This window comes from Henckelia pumila, chromosome 3, assembly GCF_033568475.1.
Source record: "Henckelia pumila isolate YLH828 chromosome 3, ASM3356847v2, whole genome shotgun sequence".
Taxonomy (NCBI): Eukaryota; Viridiplantae; Streptophyta; class Magnoliopsida; order Lamiales; family Gesneriaceae; genus Henckelia; species Henckelia pumila.
The window spans coordinates 150051103-150065491 of NC_133122.1; the positions used below are offsets into that span (position 1 = coordinate 150051103).

The 14389-nt window shown below is 30.0% G+C and overlaps 1 protein-coding gene across 1 annotated transcript in view; it reads left to right on the top strand.

Annotated features, from left to right (window-relative positions):
- The first annotated feature begins 1528 nt into the window (after positions 1–1528).
- LOC140889733 (probable mediator of RNA polymerase II transcription subunit 26b) overlaps positions 1529–14389 on the top strand; it is a 45362-nt gene continuing 32501 nt past the window's right edge. Inside the window, exons 1-10 of the mRNA XM_073297455.1 lie at positions 1529–2227; positions 2494–2562; positions 2644–2726; positions 3195–3250; positions 3326–3450; positions 3560–3587; positions 3711–4102; positions 4193–4283; positions 10627–10715; positions 10802–10882. Coding sequence (XP_073153556.1) covers positions 1769–2227; positions 2494–2562; positions 2644–2726; positions 3195–3250; positions 3326–3450; positions 3560–3587; positions 3711–4102; positions 4193–4283; positions 10627–10715; positions 10802–10882 — 1473 coding nt within the window. The 5' untranslated portion in view covers positions 1529–1768. The remainder of the gene's footprint in view (positions 2228–2493; positions 2563–2643; positions 2727–3194; positions 3251–3325; positions 3451–3559; positions 3588–3710; positions 4103–4192; positions 4284–10626; positions 10716–10801; positions 10883–14389) is intronic.

The window sequence follows — 14389 nt, forward strand, 5'->3', positions numbered from 1 at the left end:
ATTATTATTATTATTATTATTATTATTATTATTATTATTATTATTATTATTATTATTATTATTATTATTATTATTATTTATTCAATCAAACCCAAAAAAAACAAATGTCAAATTTAAATCTATAAATTTTAAAAAAGCAAGCATTCGATTACAAACATGATTACAACGTAACTTTTAAAATTACAAAATTATCTGACATGCACTAATAAAAATAGGATCTCGTTGCAGGCACAAATTAGATCATATATTAGGTTACTAAATACATTTGAAATTACAAAATTATCCTAAATACATTTTTGAAAGAGTTTTTTTTTTATTTTTTTTAAATGTAGGAATGAATTTATGATTTCAAATATAATTTGTAACCGAATTTGTAATTTTCATTGTATATTCCAAATTTTCCACGAAAAGATTTCTTCATCGAGATAATTTTATGATATCGATAAATTGTAATGGAATATGTATAATAATTTTTATGAAACTCAAATACAAAGTTTTTTGAAACTAATTAACGGATTACAATGATGAAAGAGCCTAAGAGCTAAAATGAAAATCCTCATTTGAACTTGGTAGCTCCGTCATCGTTGCACCCCGTCGTTACCTAATATACGGCCTCCCAAATTTACAATCTTGGATCCGCCCCTGACAGTAGCTACCGGCGCCTGTTCTTGTTGGATAAGCCGGCCTTCATGTGCTCTAATTTTAATGACGTTTTCTCCATTTTCTATTTTAATTTTGTATCCTAAAACTTTTTAAAAACTAGTGAGTTCCGCGTAAATTCTTGTGGACACCCTTTGCTCTAATTGTCACAGGTGCGTGAATTTAGCACGGCCCAAATAAAATCGAGTCGCCAAGTATCTATCCGATGCAACAGTCTCGGTGCCTGCCTAATCGTTCCAAATTATTCAACGCCACTTTTATGCATCAAATCTAATTAATGATTTAATTATTAAAACAATCTTTTTATGCCTTTATGGTATTATTATTTATTCAATCAAACCCAAAAAGACAAAAGTCAAATTTAAATCTATAAATTAAAAAAAAAAGCAAGCATTAGATTACAAAAACGATTACAACGTAATTTTTAAAATTACAAAATTATCTGACATGTACTAATAAAAATAGGATCATGTAGCAGACACAAATTAGATCACACATTAGGTTATTAAATGCATATGAAATTACAAAAATACATTTTTGAAAGAGTTTTTTTTAAAAAAAAATAAAATGTAGGGATGAATTTATGATTTCAAATATAATTTGTAACCGAATTTGTAATTTTCATTGTATATTTCACGAAAAGATTTTTTCATCAAGATAATTTTATGATATGGATAAATTGTAAATAATAATATTTATGAATTTTGTAAGCAGCATCACAAATATTTGTCGCAGCATACGTACGCAAAGAACTGAAACCGCCCCGTTATATTTGTGCACATCACCTGCCAATTTCTTCATATTTTTCAAACTTTTAAGCCCACAGAAAATATTCCTTCTTCTATCCAAGCGATACATTCGCTCTCCATATAAGGTTCTCTCTCATTCGGGAAATAGACTTTCTTTAGACTGTGTTCTTTTCTTTTTCTTGGGATTTGTCGGAGTTTTTTAATCTTGAAGTGAAGAATTTAAATTTACATGCAGAACCCAACTTCTTGAAAGAGATTGAATTCGGACGCCTTATCTTTGATCAAGAAATCCATTTTCTTTATCTGGGTAGTCGAAGAAACGCTAGCTTGGAACTGAATCTAATCGTCGAATTCTGACCATGGGCGATGCATCAGTGAGTCTCGATACATGGAGGGATTTTTTCAGAAGTTCAAATTCTGATATCTTTAATGTGATCGAGCATGCAATAATGGTTGCCGCCTGCGATTACCCTTACGACTTCAAATTGAAGAGGGATCGAATCGCTGAGATGTTATTCGTGAGTCAAATGACCAAGTGTTCTGGCTGTGATAGGACTGAACCTTCTGTTATAAATTGTGGTGGTGTGGAGAACAATAATAAAAGTAGGACTGGTACGGAGGAAAGCAAGGCGAACAATAATGGATGTGGTGATGAATTTGATGAAAGTCGAAGAAGGGCGGTGAAGGCGAGTTGGAATTGTGACAACAATTGGAGTTTCGGAGATGCTGAAGCATTGACTGATGAAATTGATGAAGAATTTAAGGTTTTTGATGAGGTTTTGAGGATCAAAGAAATTTTGGGTAATAAGGATGAAGAGGTTGGTTTGTTTCTGTGTTCATTATGGTTCAATCTATGTTGTATTAAATATTGCTAAAAACTTGGTATTTTTATCTACCAGATTGAGGTCTACTTTTGTTGATGTTTTCTCGGTTGAACTGACGAATGGGATTCTTTTACTTGTTTTTGTTTTTTTTTATTTGGTTTATGTAGATGTTCTTTGTATAATTGTTGCTTACTACTTTAGCTATTGCCTGTGTTTGTTTTAGTTATGGTTTTGATTGTTGCCTTGTTTTTCTTGACCAGCCGGTGGAGTTATTGTTTGATTCATTGAGGCGGCTTCAACTTATGCATATCTCCTTAGAGACACTAAAGGTTCGACCGGAATCCTTGTTTAGGATTATATTCTTCTGCGACATTTTGTTCTTAATCTTGTTTCAAATGATCTCATCTCAGGTTACTCACATTGGAAAGTCTGTTAAGGTTCTGCAAAAGCATGCTTCCAAGGATATTCAGAATCTTGTTGCGGCATTAATGGAGTATGAACTGTCTTCTATCGCCTAATTATGATACTATCGGTTTTGTTTCTCCTTGGAGTATAGTTTGTTTTGGAGTACTAAAGAGAAAGAACCTAATCATACTGATACGTGTCAAAATACATTGCATTACTATATATCTCTTACCTTGTATGTTAGATGGCGGCAGAGCCAAAAGACTGAAAGAGAAGTGGAGAGGAGTGAAACTAGAAGTTGAAATATTTTGAGAAAGTGAAACTATACTTCGTTGTATATAGAATGCGAGAGGAGCTGTCCTCTGCCAACTCAACTTTGGTTCCCCCACTTTTGTTTGTTCCTTTTATGCCATACCACAATACCCCATTTTGAGTCTATAGTTATTACTGATATTTCGAATAGTGGCTACGTTGGTGAACTAACAATCTAGAATGTTTTTCTGGCGCATTTAAAGCTGTTAATGAACGTTTGTTCCTTTTCTGTTTGAAAATTCAGGGAATGGAGAATTATGATTGATGCATGGATGAAAGCTACAACAGCCATTACAAGAAGTTAGTCATAAAGATTTTCTGATTGTGAACTAAAATTTGTGTTTCTTAATTGTGAATAATGGATTATTTTCTTAGGTGGAGAAGCCGAAACGGAATCAGTTAAAATGACCGCTGAAGAAGAAGAAGAGGGAGGGCTTCCGTCTCCTCCGCTAGATGAAGGAGCTTTCTTTACTACTACTGCTTCAATGGAGCTGTCAAAGGTGTCATATCTCCTCATTTTGCTGTTAAAGTTCTGCAATTTGTGACTTTTCTGATTTCATGACATGGTTAACTTATTTGTTTTTTTCTATCTTTTCATGATTGGTGAAGTTCTTTGATGGCATGGATGATGATGGAAGTGAGTTTCTTTCTCCCTTTTAACGCTTCATATGTTATGTTATATTTTGGCTATTCGGTTCTTTTAATAAGAATTGCCCTTTTGAAAACGAATAAAGATTCATGCTCTTGGTTACGGTTTCAGACCTTGGAAACAGTGGGGCCTTCAACAAGAACCAAGAAAATAGCAGAGAGCTGTCCCTTGAGAAGACGGACATTCCGAAGTTGAAGCTCAAGGATCCCGGTAATTCAAGCATTCCTCCGACTAGCAGGAAGGTTGAAAAGAAAGAAAATCAGGAAGCTACATTGAAGAAACAAATGCTTGAACCAAATAGGCCTCAAAATGGTGAATGTCCACTAGCCAAACCAAAACCACACTGTACTGAATCTCGACTAGATGGGCGAAAGCCTCCGAGCAATCAATCTAGGCCCATGAAACCAAAACCAGCGCTGCAGCCGAGGGTTGAGAGTAACATCAAGATTCAGCAGAAATCAGACACAGGCACAATTCAGAAAAAACCAATGCCTCCCAAACAGGTGAGTTGTGCAAGTACAAGAGATATCAATGTGAACCTGTACGTTGGCTCAATTACTATCTCATGTCTCCAAGTTTTCTTGTATCTGCAGAAGTTGGATTTTAACAACGAGGCTTTGGTTCAGATGAAATTAGAGGTGGCAAAAAGAAAGCTACAAGAGTGTTATCAAGCAGTCGAAAATGGTTAGTTTGCCTACTTCCTATTGTTTAGCACTTGTTGTATATATTATTACATCGTGTCACGCCTCGGAGCATAAGCCATACAGGAACAAGGCCGTAAACAAGACTCTATGCAGTGAATCCTGATAACGAATGCTTTGCATTTTTCGTTGTCTTGGAAAATTATTGACCCAACTTACAATATAGGTCTATTACACTTTAAGACCTTCTTTCACAAAGCAGGATAAGGTTCTATATATAAGTGAGAAACTTGTATATATGTCATATGATATATCATTAAACTCTTTCATCTAATATTAATCATCACACATCTCAACAGCCAAGAAGCGGAGAACAATACAAGTAGTGGAGCTTCACGATCTTCCCAAAAAGAGTTTTGCGCCGAGGAATAATCAGCACATGAAGGCCGGCTTATCCAACAAGAACATGTGCCGGTAGCTACTGTCAGGGGCGGATCCAAGATTGTAAATTTGGGGGGCCATATATTAGGTAACGACGGGTGCAACGATGACGGAGCTACCAATTTCAAATGAGGATTTTCATTTTAGCTCTTAGGATTTTCATTTTCGCTCTTTCATAATTGTAATCCGTTAATTAGTTACAAAAAACATTGTATTTGAGTTTGATAAATATAAAGAGGAAAAAATTTGAGAACTAAAAACACGAACCTTGTGCAAATGTAAAAAGAAATGATGATCTCATAATCGATAAATATATATTGGAGTATGAATAAATACAGAAATAAGACACACATGTGTATAATTGTTTTTTGTATAGCAATAAAGTTTTTTTAAATTTCAAGGACCAAGGAGATCCACCACAACTAGCGAAATCAAATTTTAAATAAATAAAATTGTTTTTTTTTTTGTAAATTTACACTTTATTTTAAAATTTAATTTAAAATCCAAAAAATATTGTTATTTTTACTAATTTTTTAGATCTTTTTCAATACAAAAATAATGATTAAATATAAAATTTTAGAAATCTAGGTTTCGATTTATGGGGAATGTTACGCTTAAATTAAGTACAATAAGCATATTAAATTAATTAAGTACAAATGTACAATAGGCCTATTAAACCATTTAAAATTAATAATAAAATTAAAAATGAAGGATTTAAGCATTTTAAAATATAATAAATAAAATTGAAAATGAAGTACAATAGAACTACTAAACCATTTAAAAATAATAAATAAAAGTTTATTTAAAAATAATAATAATAATAATAATAATAAATAAATAAATAAATAAATAAAATATGTAAAATAAAGGAGCATCTCATAATCGATAAATATATATTGAAGTGTGAATAAATACATAAATAACACACACATATGTGTATATATGTTTTTTGTATAGCAATAAAGTTTTTTTAAATTTCAAGGACTAAAGAGTCCATCACTACTAGCGAAATCATATTTTAAATTAATAAAATTCTATTTTTTTAGTAAATTTACACTTTATTTTAAAATTTAATTTAAAGTCCAGAAAATATTGTTATTTTTACTAATTTCTAGATCTTTTTCAATACAAAAATAATGATTAAAAATAAAATTTTAGAAATTTAGTTTTCAATTTATGGAGAATGTTTACGCTTAAATTAAGTACAATAGGCCTATTAAACCATTTAAAATTAATAATAAAATTAAAAATTAAGGATTTAAGCATTTTAAATAATAATAAATAAAATTGAAAATAAAGTACAATAGACCTATTAAACCATTTTAAAATAATAAATAAAATTTTATTTAAAAAATAATAATAATAAATAAAATATGTAAAAGAAAGGAGCATCTCATAATCGATAAATATATATTGAAGTCTGAATAAATACATAAATAACACACACATATGTGTATATATGTTTTTTGTATAGCAATAATTTTTTTTTTTAAAATTTCAAGGACCAAAGATCCACCACTACTAGCGAAATCATATTTTAAATTAATAAATTTCTATTTTTTTTAGTAAATTTATACTTTATTTTAAAATTTAATTTAAAGTCCAGAAAATATTGTTATTTTTACTAATTTCTATATTATTTCAATACAAAAATAATGATTAAAAATAAAATTTTAGAAATTAAGATTTCGATTTATGGGGAATTTTTACGCTTAAATTAAGTACAATAGGCCTATTAAACCATTTAAAATTAATAAATAAAATTAAAAATGAAGGATTTAATCATTTTAAAAACAATTAATAAAATTAAAAATGAAGTACAAATGTACAATAGACCTACTAAACCATTTAAAAATAATAAATAAAAGTTCATTTAAATAATAATAAATAAAAGGGAGAATGAAGGTAGAAAGATTGGAACATCGCTCCTATTAGAAATCACCATTACCTTACAAACTAAGCTTGTCATCTTACATGCAAATCATGTTAACTGTTTATATATATAAATACTATAAACAAAAATTCATCTACTTTTTTCCCATAAATCTACTTTTTTCTAATCAATTATTGTTGAATACTTTAAGTGGATGTATAATTCTTATATTTAGTTATTATGAGAATTATTGGGGATAATTTTTTTCGAAAAATGTAGAGACATGAGATAAATTAAGATGTATAAAAATATCTTTTGATTATGATAATATAATATTAAGATACTAATATAAAAAAAAATAATTTAAACAGAAAAAGATAATTAAATTATCATATAAAACATATAATGAGTTGCATGTAAATTGTAATAATTCAATAATTTTTTGTTTCAAAAATTAATGTAGCGGCATGAGATAAATTAAGATGCATAAAAAAATCTTGTGATTATGATAATATAATATTAAGATATTAATAAAAAAATAAAATAAAACAGTTATTTTAGTTTGAAATTATCATATTAAAATACATAATAAGCTATATAAATTGTAATAGTGTACCGAAAGAAGAAATACACATACTTTTTACTCTATCATTATAAAAATAACTAAATGTGTAGCGATCCAACCCGGATCACCTACTACTAAGCTAGATTAAGCATGCAATTTACTTAACAAACGATAAACAGAAATTAACAGCGGAATAAATATCTCAGCAATACAAAACAAGTCGGCAGAATACAATCGACACAAAAAACCCAATTAGAATACTTTGTTACACAACCAAATCAAAACTGTAACAAATCCCTAGAACTATAAGGGAACTCTAGAAACCACTGCTCCAGATCTCAATCCTGCCTCGATCCCTCTGCGTCTTCTAGTCTGAGAACCGCCCCGTCGAATAATGTAGTACCTAAAATCTAATCTACTAAATCGCATGTATTAAATTTAATAAATATTACGATTATTATTTTTTAAGTTTAATTGATTTAAATTCTTTATTTGATTATGTGTTAATAAAATATTAATTGTTTAAAATATATTCATTTAAAATATTTTATTATGCTACTTAATTGTTTTAAAGATTATAAAAGGTTTAATATTTATTTATTTAAATAATTTTAATTTTTTAAGATTTATTTATTTAAATGATTTTAAATGTTTAATATTTGTCTATTTAAATGATTTGAATTGTCCAGTTTATTTATTTAAAATAATTTAAGTTTATCGATTAGTTATTTTAAATTATTTTAAATGTCTAGCTTATTTATTTTAAATGCTTTTAACTGTTCAAGTCATTTTAAATGTTTTTATTCCGTTTGTGTATTTATTTAAATTAGTTTTAAACGTTCGTCTAGTTTGTTTAAATTATTTTAATCGCTCTGTTTATTATTTAAATATCTTATTTATCGCTGAGACATCAAAATATTTAAAGTGTTGATTTTAAATTCCTAAGTTAGTGCTTAAATTCCTTCAGATGTTATTTGTTTAATTATTAAGTTAATTATTATTGAGATTCTTGAGTTCGGTGACCTCCGGTTCCGGCATACGGCAATGGTGGATTTCGGCAATAAATTCTTAGATTTTATTTCAAGAATTTTAAGTTGGGATAAATGAGGAAAATAGATGAAAGTTTGATTTTAAGAATATTTCGGTTGTCAAAAATCATTTTTAATGCATTCTTGAGCTTATTCTTTAACTTTTCAAAAGTTAGAATTTTGTGTTGGGTCTGGCCAAACGTTGTTGCAAATAATGGTTGTAAGTTGTAACAAATACTATAATTTTGTATAAATTAGACATTTAGGAAAATATATAATTTGATATCATGACATATTTAATAAATAATATTTAAGAAAAAATATAATAAATAACACATTGTGTTGAAAAATTATTTTATCACTACTGATTTTGAGAAAATAATAATAATAATACAAATAATGCATTCTAAACATTAAATTAAATTACAGCGTCTTTTTTTTCTTTGCATAACCATTTTTCTACTTTCACGACTTTTTCATTTGCCATCCATTATTTATTCCTAAAAAAATTAATTCTGTCATTTTTTTCGATAATAATTCTTGTGATGTTTTCTCTATCAATTATTTTTGTTTTTATATCTTTATTCTTTGATTTTTTTGTTGGATTATGCTGAAATAATTCTTTACAACTCCAACTAAATAATTTCATTGTCTCCAACCTCCATTTTTGTGTTATTATCTTCTATTATTTATAAGTCAATATCGTAAATAATCAATGTATTATTTAACGTTTTTTATTTTTAATTTCATGATAATTTGTTTGAAATCTACTATTGCAATAATTTTTATTGCTAAATTTTTGCTTGAATGTTGAATGCTTTTGATTAAAAATGTTAACATTTCGTCTTGTATTTCAACTGTCTTATCCATTTTGAGAATAAATGTATTTTTTTTAATTTAATATCTCTAAAATTTTGTAGTATATGAAATGATGTTGTTCTATAAATAAAGAAGATTTTATTAATAATTTGTAATAATATATAGGACCGAGCGCTTTCTACTTTACCAAAAGCTATAATTGGCGGTAATATTGCAACTCAAATATTTTAAACCGCACGACAACCAAGCGTCATGGTTCAATTGTTTTACCAAGCAAGAACACTTATTGCACTCAACAATCTTTCATTGCACTCCTTGTAATCAATGAGAATCGAACTCATTACATTAGCTCTGATACCAGTTGTAGGATTGATCGCTTGTCACTTTACCAAAAGCTTACAGTTTTAATGTTCATCACTTACAGTCATCGTTATTCTATAGCAATATATATTAACAATTCATTATCAATAACTCATGTTATCAATATTGATATTGATTTTTATGCAATTATTAACTCGAGTTTTTATTATTTGGTTGATTAATATTGAGCAAGTATGACATGTTTGGTATAATGCATTTTATTTATTTCTTTCTTATGTATGTATGCTCTGAAACGATATGATTTATTATGTATTTGCTAATAAGTGAGATATGTTAATCCAATTAAATAAAATATTTATTTTGTAATGTTCTAATTTATGTGTTAATTAATTATTTTACGAGTATTGATTTATGTAATAATAATAATAATAACAACAACAACAACAACAACAACAACATATATAATGCATTTTAAACATTAATTTAAATTATAAATAAATATTTTTTTCCTCCATATGTTGAATTTTTTTTTATCTCTTTCACGATTTTTTCTCATTTATCATGTATTATTTTTCCTATATGAAAAAGTCAATATTATTATCATCTTTATTAATAGCAATTTATATGGTGGGTCTGGCCAAACGCGAAGACCCACCGGGACCTGCTTGTGAACATGTTTGGGCGAGTCTAAACTCGTCTCTCCGGGGCGGGTTAATACAAGGCTAAATTTAGATCCGATCAATTACCATCCCTTTATTGAAGTGTTGTCGTTCTTTAAATAAAACATATTTTATAATAATTGATAATATATATACTATTTGAAAGAAAAACTATCACATGATTAGTTATGGAATCAATATAATCTTTAACATTGCAACTAATAAAAAAATTTGTAATATTTTCGAACAATATAACCCTCGTGTTTTAATATTTTTGTTAGGATCGAAAATACGTGTAGAGGGGGGGGGGGTGAATACACTATTTTTAAATTTAAAGTTTCTTTGATCTGATTTATGAAAATCAGACAGAAGTTTTGTTGCTTAAAACTTTGATCTGCTCGAAAGATCTGTAATTATCAGGCGGAAGAAATCTTCCTCGCAGATTGAATACTTGTAAGGTTAAGACAGATAGAATAATGTAAGTGCAGTAAGTAAAGAGATAGAGTTGTTTTTGGATGTTCTGAGATGAATTTTCCTACATCACCCCATCTTCTGTTTCCAGAAGGATTCCACTAGAAGACTTTGATTTATAAAAGGCTTTGTACAAATCCAATCCAATCAATCCTTTGAAAGGAACTCCTAGCAATATTCTCTCTCGAAGCAGAACAAACCAAATCCAGCGCTGCAGCCGAGGGTTGAGAGTAACATCAAGATTCAGCAGAAACCAGACACAGGCACAATTCAGAAAAAACCAATGTCTCCCAAACAGGTGAGTTGTGCAAGTACAAGAGATATCAATGTGAACCTGTTAGCTCAATTACTCTCTCATGTCTCCAACTGTTCTTGTATCTGCAGAAGTTGGATTTTAACAACGAGGCTTTGGTTCAGATGAAATTAGAGGTGGCAAAAAGAAAGCTACAAGAGTGTTATCAAGCAGTAGAAAATGGTTAGTTTGCCTACTTCCTATTGTTTAGCACTTGTTGTATATATTATTACATCGTGTCACGCCTCGGAGCATAGGCCATACAGGAACAAGGCCGTAAACAAGACTCTATGCAGTGAATCCTGATAGTGAATGCTTTGCATTTTTTGTTGTCTGGGAAAATTATTGACCCAACTTACAATATAGGTCTATTACACTTTAAGACCTTCTTTCACAAAGCAGGATAATGTTCTATATATATATATATATAGTGAGAAACTTGTACATATGTCATATGATCTATCATTAAACTCTTTCATCTAATATTAATCATCACACATCTCAACAGCCAAGAAGTGGAGAACAATACAAGTGGTGGAGCTTCATGATCTTCCCGAAAAGAGTTTTGCGCCGAGGAATAATTAGCACATGAAGGCCGGCTTATCCAACAAGAACAGGCGCCAGTAGCTACTGTCAGGGGCGGATCCAAGATTGTAAATTTGGGGGGCCGTATATTAGGTAATGACGGGGTGCAACAATGACGGAGCTACCAATTTCAAATCAGGATTTTCATTTTAGCTCTTAGGATCTTCATTTCATTTTAGCTCTTAGGATCTTCATTTTCGCTCTTTCATAATTGTAATCCGTTAACTAGTTTCAAACTTTGTATTTGAGTTTGATAAATATAAAGAGGAAAAAATTTGAGAACTAAAAACACGAACCTTGTGCAAATGTAAAAAGAAATGACGATCTATAGTAACCCGAACTTTATTTTAAGATAATGATATGTTAAACATGATTAAGGGTTGGTAATTAACCAATTCCAGGGCTTCATCAGATTTCAAAATTACCAGATGGATCGCTACATATAAAGGTAGTAGCCAAGTTCCACTTTCCGTGCTATGATATGTCATATAATTTTAAAAGTGGCAAAAAATGATTAAGGAGTCCTTATTTGGTAAAAATAAGTGGAAAATCAGCTCCGGAACGTCCGAAAATGGTAGGAAGGGTTTCGGGGGTCTCAGACAGTTCGGAGGCACCGAAATGAGTTCGGACCATCCGAACTCAAAGACCAAGTTTGGACCATCCGAACCCAGCACTTAGGAGGCTCCGAACTCCCCCAGACAGCAATGTTAGATGACTAATCCGCGATTTTCGACAAGTTTCGGGCATGCAGGTTCGGAGGGCCCGAACCCCAGTTCGGAGGCTCCGAACTCCGGCATATTTTGCCTATAAATAGGGCCATTCGGACGAGAAATTAGATATAAATCAAGTATTCCGAGTGTTCAGTTATATAGTGTGAGTTATACACTTGAGGGCCCTATCGGTTATAATAGAGGTTCTGGAATAACCAAGGAGTGGTTATAGTCATCCGGGACTAGCGACTCCAAAGGTCTATCTACGGATGAAGGTATGGTCCGGGAATCTATTTAAGTTTTGGGAGTACTTATTAGCTTAGTTAAGGCTTATAGAATTTATGTAGTGATACGGTGAACTTTTGAATATAGGCTTGGAACCTAGGATCCTACTATACTTGAACTAGCCTAGAGGTACGTACACATTGACTGAGATTGCCAGCGAGTATACATGTTTATATGTTGCATTTATTTGGCATTATTATATGGCATGATATATGATTTACCGCTTTCTATATTCATATGTCATGTGCATATACATGTTGAGCCTATACCCTGTTATACCTGACTATAGAGCCGCTCAGCTCTATACTCGATAGTCTGTCACTGAGAGTACCGCGACGGCGGGAGCATTTATGTCTGTCTAATCTGGAGTACTTGACGAGTGTGGTTGCACCCAGAGGTTGATCCGTGCGGTGGCAGCACTCATTTGGCGCCGGTTCTGCGCATGACTTTTCAGATGACCTTTTACCAGTCATCATGTTGCATGCATCATATTTATACGTGTACTCATGTTTATGTACTGGGCGTTAGCGCTCACGTCCTAGTTGTTATCTTGGACACCCTATTCCATGGGGCAGGTCGCAGGATGGACGGAGCTGGTAGTTCAAGGCAGGACTAGGGAGCAGGAGCCTTGAGGAGTTAATTATATAGCAAGATTCGATATAGCTGTATAATGTTTACTTTTAAGTATTTTGATATGGTTGTATCACTACTGATGAATAAGCTTGACACTTTTATACTAAGCTGATATGTAATTTATGGTTATGTTTTCACACGTTTTACTCTGTTAAGTTATTTTGCTGTATTAAGTTTAATGCATGCTATTAGTTGCCAGTTAGTAGGTGATACCATGCAGGGTCACTACACGATCTCATAATCGATAAATATATATTGGAGTATGAATAAATACATAAATAACACACACATGTGTATAATTGTTTTTTGTAGAGCAATAAAGTTTTTTTAAATTTCAAGGACCAAGGAGATCCACCACAACTAGCGAAGTCAAATTTAAATAAATAAAAATGTATTTTTTTTTATATTTACACTTTATTTTAAAATTTAATTTAAAATCCAGAAAATTTTGTTATTTTTACTAATTTTCTAGATCTTTTTCAATACAAAAATAATAATTAAAAATAAAATTTTAGAAATCTAGGTTTCGATTTATGGGGAATGTTACGCTTAAATTAAGTACAATAAGAATATTAAATTAAGTACAAATGTACAATAGGCCTATTAAACCATTTAAAATTAATAATAAAATTAAAAATGAAGGATTTAAGAATTTTAAAAAATAGTAAATAAAATTGAAAATGAAGTACAATAGACCTACTAAACCATTTAAAAATAATAAATAAAAGTTTATTTAATAATAATAATAATAATAATAATAATAATAAATAAATAAATAAAATATGTAAAATAAAGGAGCATATCATAATCGATAAATATATATTGAAGTGTGAATAAATACATAAATAACACACACATATGTGTATATATGTTTTTTGAAATTAGAGTTATTTGCACCAACCACTCCTGTGAAATATTGAAAATGCACACTTCTCCCCTGTGAAATTTTAATATGCATCTTCAACCCTAACCTTTTAAAAAATTAGCACACTCGCCCCTTCAGATGAGTGATTGTTGCGCACGCTCCCTTCATGCGACTGGGCAAAGATTTTGATATTTTTTGCACCAAATACCCCTATGAAATATTAAAAATGCATATTTGACCCCTGTGAAAATAATTTTTAAATCTATTCAACCCATAATACACAGTTTTTAATAAAATACAATTATAAATATTTAGAAAACATTTTTTGTTTTATTATTTTTTATTTTTTATTTTAAATGTATTATCATTAATTAATTATTTTCTAAAAAATATTATTACTTTATCCTGTTATCATTATTTTACTAGTATCTCACCCGTGCAAAGCACGGAATATTATTTATATACAGGCCCCACCCCCTCACCCCCCCACCCCCCCCAAAAAAAAAAAAAACAATTTAGTGTATATATATATATATTGGTTTTGTTTGGTATTCTTTTTAATAAACTTTAATGGGTTGTGCTCCATTTTTTTAATATATAAT